General features: G+C 58.4%; 3 protein-coding genes, 1 long non-coding RNA gene and 1 pseudogene across 5 annotated transcripts; all 5 read left to right on the forward strand.

The window, feature by feature from the left end:
* The first annotated feature begins 11 nt into the window (after positions 1-11).
* On the forward strand, positions 12-309 carry LOC109364632 (annotated as a pseudogene).
* Positions 310-1,663: 1,354 nt separating this feature from the next.
* LOC100540931 (protein S100-A4) lies at positions 1,664-2,492 on the forward strand. Of its 2 annotated transcripts, none has more exons than XM_003213905.4 (3): positions 1,664-1,774; positions 2,002-2,176; positions 2,251-2,492. In XM_003213905.4, the coding sequence occupies exons 2-3, from the start codon at positions 2,036-2,038 to the stop codon at positions 2,413-2,415; spliced, it is 306 nt and encodes a 101-aa protein (XP_003213953.1). In that variant the 5' UTR covers positions 1,664-1,774; positions 2,002-2,035; the 3' UTR covers positions 2,416-2,492. The 2 variants fall into 2 exon arrangements, with proteins under 2 accessions (XP_003213953.1, XP_019466806.1); XM_019611261.2 differs by having other exon boundaries at positions 1,677-1,774; positions 2,021-2,176.
* A 763-nt stretch (positions 2,493-3,255) lies between these two features.
* LOC100541081 (protein S100-A6) lies at positions 3,256-4,582 on the forward strand. The gene is made up of 3 exons (XM_003213906.4): positions 3,256-3,370; positions 3,894-4,045; positions 4,380-4,582. Exons 2-3 carry the CDS (start codon positions 3,908-3,910, stop codon positions 4,518-4,520), a joined length of 279 nt encoding a protein of 92 aa, XP_003213954.1. The 5' UTR covers positions 3,256-3,370; positions 3,894-3,907; the 3' UTR covers positions 4,521-4,582.
* Positions 4,583-6,278: 1,696 nt separating this feature from the next.
* On the forward strand, positions 6,279-7,223 carry LOC104916257 (protein S100-A9). Its single transcript, XM_010727302.1, has 3 exons — positions 6,279-6,388; positions 6,465-6,621; positions 6,871-7,223. Exons 2-3 carry the CDS (start codon positions 6,469-6,471, stop codon positions 7,096-7,098), a joined length of 381 nt encoding a protein of 126 aa, XP_010725604.1. The 5' UTR covers positions 6,279-6,388; positions 6,465-6,468; the 3' UTR covers positions 7,099-7,223.
* Positions 7,224-8,923: 1,700 nt separating this feature from the next.
* LOC116217686 lies at positions 8,924-9,381 on the forward strand. Its single transcript, XR_004162376.1, has 2 exons — positions 8,924-9,033; positions 9,309-9,381. It is a non-coding gene; the product is annotated as an uncharacterized LOC116217686 (long non-coding RNA).
* Positions 9,382-10,255: the final 874 nt, after the last annotated feature.

The following is a 10,255-nucleotide window of genomic DNA, read 5'->3' on the forward strand; positions in this document are numbered from 1 at the left end:
GAACAAAGGAAAACCCCTCCTCTCACCATAAGAATGGAGGGAGTTGGGGGCTTCTGTCCATCTCTGCATGGAGACACCTCCCAGACCCCAAACCTGCTGCCCCCACAGAAGCAAATGGATGAGGGGGAGTTCCGGCGCCTGATGAACGACCTGGACCACGACAAGGACAGCGAGGTGGACTTCAAGGAGTACGCCTGCTTCCTGGCCTGCGTGGCCATGGGGTACAATGAGTTCTTCCGCGATGCCCAACGGCCCCGCAAGAAGTGAATCCCACACAGCACTGCGCAATAAAGTCTTCCCAGAGCCTCACGTGTGACTCACGCCTCCGTCTGTCTGTCTGTCTCTCTTTGGGATTTTCCACTCTGCAGCCCCCAGAGGCGATTTTGGAAAAGGCTCAGAGCTGTCCCTGGGTGTAACACCGAGATATCCGCTCCCTTCTCCCCCCCCAAAATGTCACTGCTGTCCTAAGGAGGGGTTTGGGGCGCAATGAGCTCGGAACACAGAGCTCCCCCAGCTCAGCACGGGAGTGGGGAACCAGGCAGGAACGAGCACTGTTCATGCAAGGAACCCAGCCAGACCCACACACTGTGCTCTCAGTGGGGGGGGTAGGAAACATTGCTAGATGCCCAGAGGGACCCTCAGCCCCTGGAGCTGAGGATGGGCCCATCCTGGGGGGCAGAAGATGACCCCAACCCCATTTTGTGGCAGGCAGCTCCCAGTATGCACTGTGCAGTCACTCCAGGCGGGCTGAGCTGGGCTTCCCCCCCTCCCCCCTCGGGTCTGTCATGGGGCAGAGCATCCCCAGCACAGCCCTCAGTAAGACCCTGAACACCATAATGTCCCCAAATGCTCACGGAGACCCCACATCCCATCATGCCTTTAACCCCCTATGGAGACCCCACATCCCATCATGCCTTCAACCCCCTATGGAGACCCCACATCCCCTCATGCCCCAAGCTCTGACAGAGACCCCACATCTCATCACATCCCCCAAACACCTTCTGGAGACAAACCCCTCCCCATGTCATCCCCAAACACCTTCTGGAGACAAACCCTCCCCCATCCTCACCAGCAGCATCCCATAAGCTTTATAAGGCGCCCCAGGTACTTCTGACCCCTCCCAGTAATTAACACCAGGTTGCACCTGCTCCCTAACGAGCTCCATGCCTGAGGGTCACTTTTGCCCAAAGACATTTTGCTTTGTTCCTTCCCACCCAGGACACTCGTTGTGGTGTTGGTGGGGTTTGGTGTCCCTGGTCCCCATCCCACAGCAGCTCTGTGGTCCTCACGCTCCCGGCCACGTGCGGGGCCATGCGGGCACCAAAATAGAGCCACGTTACACAACGGGGCGTTGGGAAACAGAAATGGCTCGCAGGTGGTTTGAGTTAAAAACAGAAAAAATAAAGGAAATCTCCAACCCCCAACTTGGACCGACGCCGCTCGGGCTCGTGCCTCCTCTGACACTCTGACAAAATTGACAAATGCTTCGTCCCCCCATCAGTCCGTGCCTTCCATCCAACCCCCCCAGGGGCACTTTCTCCGCTTTTGGACCCAACCACCCCCTGGGCTGAGCTGGGAGGAGGCTCTGGGGGGGAAGTTGGGGCTGCCCGTGGGGGTTCCTCTCCATCTCCATCAGCCAATACGTGGCCAACGCAGTGTTGGTTCCTCCTCATCCGTCCGGGGGGGCTTGAGGGGGGTGGTGAGGCTATAAAGCAGCACATCCCAGTGCCTTGCCCTCACCCACCCAGCCCGGATCGCTGAGCTCCAGCTCTTGGTGAGTCACTTTGCCCACAGTTCTCTGGCCACCCCCGAGATGCTGTTAACCTCCCCTACAAGCACCGGAGGCTGCGCTCCCCTCTGCCAGCTGCCACCCCCCCTCCCCCTTTTCCTCCAGCACTGCTTTTTTGGGGGCTGCTCACCTGATACCACCCAGCCCCGCTGCGGGGAATGGGAGGATGTGGTGATGCACGGGTGTGACACTGCACCGGGATCTGCCCTCAGCTACCATCGGTGCCCCCAGACCCCTGGTGTCTCCATGTCGTGCCCCCTGGAGCAGGCGCTGGCTGTGATGGTCTCCACCTTCCACAAATACTCGGGGAAGGAGGGGGACAAGTTCAAACTGAGCAAAGCGGAGCTGAAGGAGTTGCTCACCAGGGAGTTGCCCAGCTTCATCAGCGTGAGTGCGATGGGGGGACGGGGCTGGGGGTCCTTTGGAGACCCTCGGTGCCACCTCTCCATCTCCATGCTCAGAAACGCACGGATGAAGCCGGATTCCAGAAGCTGATGAACAACCTGGACAGCAACAGGGACAGCGAGGTGGACTTCCATGAGTACGCCACGTTCCTGGCCTGCGTGGCTGTGATGTGCAACGACTTCTTCCAGGAGTACCCCGATAAAATGCCGCGCAAGAAGTGAGCAGGGGGGGTCAGCCGGGCTGCGTCACCCCTTGCTGCAATCTGAATGCTCTTCCAATAAAGATTGCTCCAAAGCCAGTCCTCTGTGTGAACTGCAAGCGGGGTTCTTGTATGGGGTCAGTGTGCTATCATGCATGGGAAGTCTCTGTTTCCCCTCCACATGCGCTTGGCAGGTGCTGGAAGGTGACACAGAACAAAAAGGGTGGATTGGGGTCTGGGTTTTGAGGCTGGACTTTGGGGTCTGGACTTTGGAGTCTGGACTTTTGGGTCTGGATTTTGGGGTCTGGACTTTGGGGTCTGGACTTTGGGGTCTGGACTTTTGGGGCTGGACTTTAGGGTCTGGATTTCTGGGGCTGGACTTTAGGGTCTGGACTTTTGGGACTGGACTTTTGGATCTGGACTTTTGGGGCTGGACTTTGGGTCTGGACTTGGGACTGCGTGGGTGCCCATTCCCATGCACAGGAGCCACCCGCAGGCTTGCCCCTATGAGTCAGCCCCGCCGGCAGCACCCTGCCCCGCTTCTCCTGGTTGGGAGCTCTCAGGAATCAACGGTTCCGATGGCACCACGATAACGGGGACGGTGAGTAACTTCCAGCCCTGGTGACGATGCGATCACTGACCCCATAGCCGGGACCTCAGCCCCACTTTGGCGATGCCAAAGGGAGCCGGTGGGATGTGCTCAGTGTGGGGGGTTGGGGGCTGTCCCCCTCCCACTGCTCCATGGGGCACCCAGGACCCATCCCCTATCCCAGTGAACCCCTGGGAGCGGCGTTTCGGTTGTGTTCACACCCGGGGTGGGGTTATGGCGTGCAGAGGAGTGGCTTCACCTCATCCCTGCACCCATCCAACCCTGGCCCCCCCCGGATGGGAGGACTCAGCCACAGCTATAAATGCACAGAGGAGCTGCGCACCACAGCCCTCCCTTCCCCGCTCCCGGATCCTGCCCTGCTCCAGCGGTAAGTTTCCCTTTCCTCCTCCCCATTCCCTTTTCACCAAACCCCTGCGGCAGTTCCGGGGCTCTGTGCTGCTCTCCAGATGTGCAGAGAGTCCAGATGTGGGGACCCTCCCACCCCCGAAGGAAGCCAACAGCTTCCCCATGTCCTTTCCCATCTCAGGGCTGGCGAGGCAACGGGGACTGGAGTCTTCAAGAAGGCTTCTTCCCATCCGCCCCACTCGTGCCCCCCTCTGCCCCCCATCCCAGCCCCCAGCAGCTCCCACAGCCCCGTGGCTGCGTGCGGAGGCGGCGGGCACTGTGCCCTATGAGTCAGCACAGCCACGGCCCTGATCTGTGCAACGTCCTGGGATGGGAGGGGGGACACGGAGCAGCCCCCCACCTTTGGGGCTGTGCTGAGCTGGGACCTCAGGAGCTGTGCCCCCAGCGCTGGGATAATGGGGGGGTTGGGGGGCTGTGGGGGGCTGAGGGTTTGGGAGAGTTGGATTAGGAGTTCAGTGGGTGCTGAGCTCTGCCCTGGTTCACAGCCCAGACCACAGCTATGGCAGCCCCTCTGGACCAAGCCATCGGGCTCCTGGTGGCCACTTTCCACAAATATTCGGGCAAGGAGGGCGACAAGAACAGCCTGAGCAAGGGCGAGCTGAAGGAGCTGATCCAGAAGGAGCTGACCATCGGGCCGGTGAGTGCCCTGCAGCGATACCAACACTGCTGCACCAAGAAGAAATGACTGCAGATGCACACCCGGAAAATGGGCATGGGATGGGCAGGGTGGGAGGTGACACGAGGCGTGACGTCACCTGGGGGGATGGCACAGCCCTGCCCCCCGCACCTGCCCTTATGGGACACGGTGCGAACACCCGTGCTTTGCTGGAGGGGACGTGGGTTGGGGATGTGCTCGTGGCTGGGTCCCATGGTGCCCCCCCAGCTGTGGTCCCCCTTTCTGGGTAAGCACGGGGCCACATCCCCCCCTGGCACCCCGATTGTTAATGGCTCTGTTCTCTGTGGGGCTGCAGAAACTGAAGGATGCGGAGATTGCAGGGCTGATGGAGGACCTGGACCGCAACAAAGACCAGGAGGTGAACTTCCAGGAATACGTCACCTTCCTGGGTGCCTTGGCCATGATCTACAACGAGGCCCTGTTGCAGTACAAGTAGGGCTGAGCCCCCCTCCCAATGGCTTCTAAGAGGTCTAATAAAACTTTTTGTAAAGATTTGCAGCTGCGTTTGTGGTCGTTGTTGAACTTCAGAGGAATTAAAGCCTCACAGATCAGTGGAGAACCTGAATGTGGCTGCGCTGTGTGGTGGGGTGGGGTGGGGGCACACTCTGCCCCCTCCATGAGCCCTCAGTCCTTTCGAGACCAGACTTGGGATTTTTTGCATCAGAACTGGCGCGATGCATGAAGAGCATCCCACCCTGTTGGCCCCGCTCATGCCCTGTGCCCACCCCGCTGCTATATCCCCACCTCCATTCCATCCCCATGGCATTGGGAAAGCAGCACCCAGCAAAGCAGCAGCGCAGTGGGCAGCAGAGGGCAGCCCAGCGTTCACAGTGTTTGTATGCATGTGTGTCCCTTCTCATCTGCCCCACGGGACACGTGCATCTCCTCCCACCCCCACGTGGCACAGCCGTGTCTCTTCGCACCTCCCCATGTGGCGCATCTGTGTCCCTTTGCACCTTTCCAATGGTGCATCCTTGTCACACCCCCGTGCTGCTGCATGCGTGTCCCTGCATCCTGCCCAGACAGACACACAGTTATCACCTGATAACTGCTGCTCTATCTCGACGCCAGCAGGGACCCCCTCTCAGGGAGGTGCACGCATCGTACAGACCTCTCTTTGTTTCACCATTTTGCAATGCATGCTCCTCCTGGAACCAGTTCCTCATGCTCCTGGAGAGGAGGTGTGATGAGGAGCCTCTGTCCTTCCCATCTCCAAAAATCCCTAATGGGCATCGCAGGTTTTCTGCACTCCCAGGAGCGCGGATGGGGCAACGGGCTTCGGCACTGCAGGGTGGGGCTGCCCCAGGGGGCTCTCCCCTCCAGCACACAAAGCATTCTGCTCCCAGCCCCACAACTGGGATCCTGTGGGGTCTTCATGAGTGGTGACACTGCCATGACCCCAATAGGAGTGGCTGGCAGCGATTGCCAATGCCAATGCCAACAGTTGCTGTCATCAGGCAGCAATCACTGCTGCTGGGAAGTGCCGTCTGGGAGGCTTCCAGCACTCAGCAAGTCCTGATCTGCAGCAGTTTGCCAGCTGCTGGGCAGGCTACTTGGTGATTGACATGGGATGCTGACTGCTGACTGGTGGGATGCATCCCCCAGCAGTCCTGGGCATCACCATCCAGAACCGAGCATAAGGGCGGACACCAGATTCCCCTTGAACCACATCTACAGTGGTAAAAACCACCATCACCCCATGGAGACCCTCACCCACAACACCCCGCATGCTCCAGAAAAATCCCACTTTCTTCATCTCCACTGGGAACCCCAAATGGGCAGCTCCCTGTAGTGCCATCTCCACCCAGAACAAGCATCAGGGCAGACACCACATCCCTGTTGGGATGAACCACATCTACAGTGGTAAAAACCACCATCACCCCATGGAGACCCTCACCCACAACACCCCGCATGCTCCAGAAAAATCCCACTTTCTTCATCTCCACCGGGAACCCCAAATGGGGAATCCCCTGCAGCACCACAGACCTGCTCTGCTGGCTCTCTGCAAAGGTCTCTTTCGGCGTTTCCTTGTTTTGCCCTAACGAGTTTGGTGCGTCCCTCCCTTGTTAACGCCGGCAGCAGTCGGTTCCTGGAGCTGGGCATGATGTGTCTGCTGGGCGTTCTGCGTGCCGTGCGGTGGCCTTGCACAATTCCTGGGGTTATCGTCCCAAAGTTATTCGAGGGTGTCACAAATCGTAGCTCAGGGAGAGTATAAAAGAGCCCTCGCTGCACCGCACAGCCAGCGCCGCTGCCGCTGCTCTCCTGCTCACATCGCTGTCGGAGGAACCCCACGACCATCTGTTGGTGAGTGGTGACCCCCAAGCGGAGCTCCTGGAGGGCTCTGCCTCTTCTGTAATGCTTGGCTGCTTTTGTTTCCCAGTGAGATGAAGACCGACCTGGAGCTCGCGCTGGAGTGCGCCATCAACATCTACCACCACTACGCCATCCGGAACCCAATGGATGATTACCTGAGCCGGAATGAATTTGCCACGCTGCTGAAGGAGAACGCCAAGCCTTTCCTCGCCGACACCGTGCCGGTGCGCTGCGCTGCTCAGCGTCTGTCTGTCTGTGGGAGCTCCATGGGTGGTGCTCTCCTGGGGCACGGGAGGGCTGAGACTCTCTGAAGGGGGTGAGGGGTTGATGGGGTTCTCCTGAACTGGGCAATTTTGCATGGACCATCCCCAGAGTTGGGTCAGTGATGAAGGTGATGGGAAGTGCGGAGCGCCAGGATGGAGCTGTGGGGTTGTGGGGGACCCCATGCCCTGACTCATTTTGTCCTCCCGCAGCCCAACACGTCTGTTGATGAGTACATCAAGCAGCTCTTTGCCAAATCTGACAGCAACCACGATGGCCGCTTGAAGTTCACCGAGTTCCTCACCACGCTCAGCCTCGTGGCCATCGATGCCCACAACCGGTCCCACAAGAAGCCTGGGGACCATGGCCATGACCATGGACATGGCCACGATCATGGACATGGCCACAGCCACAGCCATGGCCACGGTCCCCACCATTAAGGCCGTTCCTGCAGAGCTGTGCTCCTCCAGCAGCAGCATCTCCCCCGTCTGCCCATGAGCACACAACCAAGGCTGCTCTCTCTGCCTCTGCCTATGACACTGAAATAAATTGTTTTTCTCTGTGCACCAAACATACCTGTGCTGTGTCCTGTGGTCTGGGGGGAGGGGGGGGGACACGCACCAGCTCAACCTGCAGCCATGGAGGTCACACGCAGACAGCATGTGGCAGAAATGGGATGTGGGGACATGGGAAGAGGGGGTGGCACAGGGCATCCCCATCCATCCTGCTGTTCCCTGGGGGGGAGAAAAGCTGCACACAGCTCGTGCTGGGCTGGTTCATGTGGCTGTGTCCTGCAGTGCCCACATCCCAGCAGATCCCCACCAGCTCCCTGAGCCCCTTGCACAGCAGTGCTTGTCCCCTGCACCCCACACCTCAGCACTGGGTGTCCTGGGCAGCCCCTCCTGCCCTTGAATGGGATCTCTGGATGCTGCTGAGACCCAGCTCAGCTGGTAACCCTGAGATGGAGGTGATGCTTTTGCAACCCACAAAGCAACCAGCAGTTTCCTGCTAGCCACAGTGTGGCAGAGGGGCAACAAATGATGTAGAGGGGCTCTGGGGATGCAGTGCTGCACGATGCAGCCCCATGCTTTTGTCTGTGCAGGGTGGCAGTTCCTTGGAATCCAGCAGGTCCACGTGCCACCACCTGCTTGTGGGGACCTGACCCAAAAGCAGGATGGAGCTGTGCATTTGCGGGCAGCGGTGCATGGAGAGGGAAACCTCAGGCTTGGGGAGGGGGGGACTTGGCAGCACCAAGTTGGGGAAGGAAACGTGGGGCCGAGTGGTTGTTTGCACCCAGGGACGCCAGTCGTCGCTCTCCGACGCTGCGATTCAGCCACTGGGGAGCAGCTCTTGTTCCCCATTTGGGTGCTGTCCCCCTCCAGGACATCACTGCAGGTTTGGGGAGCATCACTGAGGTGGGTGGGAGCGGAGGACCCGTGGCCCTGCCCTGAGGGGACACAGCAAACACCGCCCAGTGACTCCTGGTGATGACAGGTGGGGAATGAGGATGCAATTTGGGACTGTCGAGAAGCCTTAATGACAGAAGGAAGAGAAAGAAACAATAAAGTGAGTCAGGGATACCAGAATAAAAATCATGCAACAGATCTGCTTATTGCTCCCGGCTGCGAGAAGCGCCCTCCGAAAACACTCTTTGTTTTTGTGTCCCCACCTCTTCCCAGAACCTCCTGTCTAATTTTTACATCTTGTCATTATCTTCATCCTTTCAGAACCTGCTGCTGTTGCAAAACCTCCAGTTGAAGCTCAGGGCAGTACAGACCATGACCCCGGATTTTTTTTCCTTCCTTGAACTCAGTTTACTCCAAAGAACAAGAGGGAAAGTCTGGTGCCAGCGACGTGAAAGTAGCAAATAATGGAAAATCATCTGGAATCCCAACCGTTGCATGAAGATAACGCTTCCATCTTTGCTTGCGTTCAACCAGTTGATAATGCAGAAAACACGGGGCCTGCAACCGTGTTAAAAACACGTCCACATCACTCTGAACATCCCATCTTCCTGCTATGTTGGTGTGGCAGAGGACAGAACGCTCAGCACGTTGCCAAACCCGCAGCTTCGGCGCATCGGCTTGGCGGGCTCCGCATTTCTGTCGATGTTTCCCCATTCTTTGTCCTGACGTGGGGGTGGCAGGACAGCATTTCTGAAGCCCGGTGGGTGCAACCAGGAACCGAGATGGGGACAGGCACAGAGGTCCCACCTCGCAATTTCCAGGGGTGGGAAATGCTAATTCAAGCTGTTGCTTGCACCAGGTGTGTCACTGCCTCTGATGAAAGAGATCCTCGGGTGCATATAAAGGGCCATCCAGGAGCTGGGATCACTACAACGGACCCATCCTCTGCAAACCTCCTCGCAGACAAGGGTGAGTGGCATTGGAGGGATTCCTGCAGCAGATGGGGGGATGAGGGTGAAGTGACTTTGTGCATCACTTCGTATCACACCTGTGTTGTTCCGTTTCCCCCTTTGGGGTGGTGGGTTAATACCACGTAATGGCATTTCTGTGCCACTGTTAGCAGGGGTGGAGAAGTTTCTGCCTTGGGGTGGCACCTGCTGAGAGCAGCACAACCTGGTAGTGCCTGGCAGCACGGTGTGGGGTGCTTGGCTTTGTCCCCTGACGGCCCCAAGCTCTGTCTGCAGGTATCCCACCATGTCCACGCACACCACCGCCGTACAACCCAAGGACCAGCAATTCCCAGGGAACTGCACTCTGGAAAAGGCCCTGGAATCCATCGTGAACATCTTCCACCAGTACAGCATCCGTGAGGGTCAGCTGGACCTCCTCAACTTCAATGACTTCCAGACAATGCTGACTGAGCAGGCACCCAACTTCCTGAAAGTCTGTGTGAGTGTCCTGGGGGGGGGCTCAGCTGAGCTGGTCCTGGGGGTGCATCAGTGGGAATGGGGTGCAAACATCTCTGAAGGGCTGTGGTCTATCAGATGCAGCGCAGCCATGCACTGTGGGACCAGCCATGCTCATAGAATGGCTTAGGTTGGATCCACTGCAGAATGCCTTGGGTGGGAAGGGTCCTGAAAGATCCTAGGGCTGCAGAATCCCTTGGGTGGGAAGGGTCCTGAAAGATCCTAAGGCTGCAGAATGCCTTGGGTGGGAAGGGTCCTGAAAGATCCTAGGGCTGCAGAATGCCCTGGGTGGGAAGGGTCCTGAAAGATCGTAGGGCTGCAGAATGCCTTGGGTGGGAAAGGTCCTGAAAGATCGTAGGGCTGCAGAATGCCTTGGGTGGGAAGGGTCCTGAAAGATCCTAGGGCTGCAGAATGCCTTGGGTGGGAAGGGTCCTGAAAGATCCTAGAACCACGGAACTGTTGGGTTGGAAGGGACCTCACAGCCTCCCCATGCTGACCCTTGTTAGGAGCCGGGTGCCCCCCCAGCTCAAGCTGCCCAGGGCCCCATCCATGTCTTTGGGCACCTCCAGGGATGGGACACCCACAGTCCCACATAAGGCAAGACCCATCCTTCTCGGGAATAAAGATCCCAATGATCCCACATCCTCCAAATGCTTCTCAGCAATGAAAGGAACAGGGTGGGGGTGGTGCCCACCGGTGGGCACACAGCCTGGGGAGGGGCACTG

This window comes from Meleagris gallopavo, unplaced genomic scaffold (genome assembly GCF_000146605.3).
Source record: "Meleagris gallopavo isolate NT-WF06-2002-E0010 breed Aviagen turkey brand Nicholas breeding stock unplaced genomic scaffold, Turkey_5.1 ChrUn_random_7180001880221, whole genome shotgun sequence".
NCBI classification, from domain to species: Eukaryota; Metazoa; Chordata; class Aves; order Galliformes; family Phasianidae; genus Meleagris; species Meleagris gallopavo.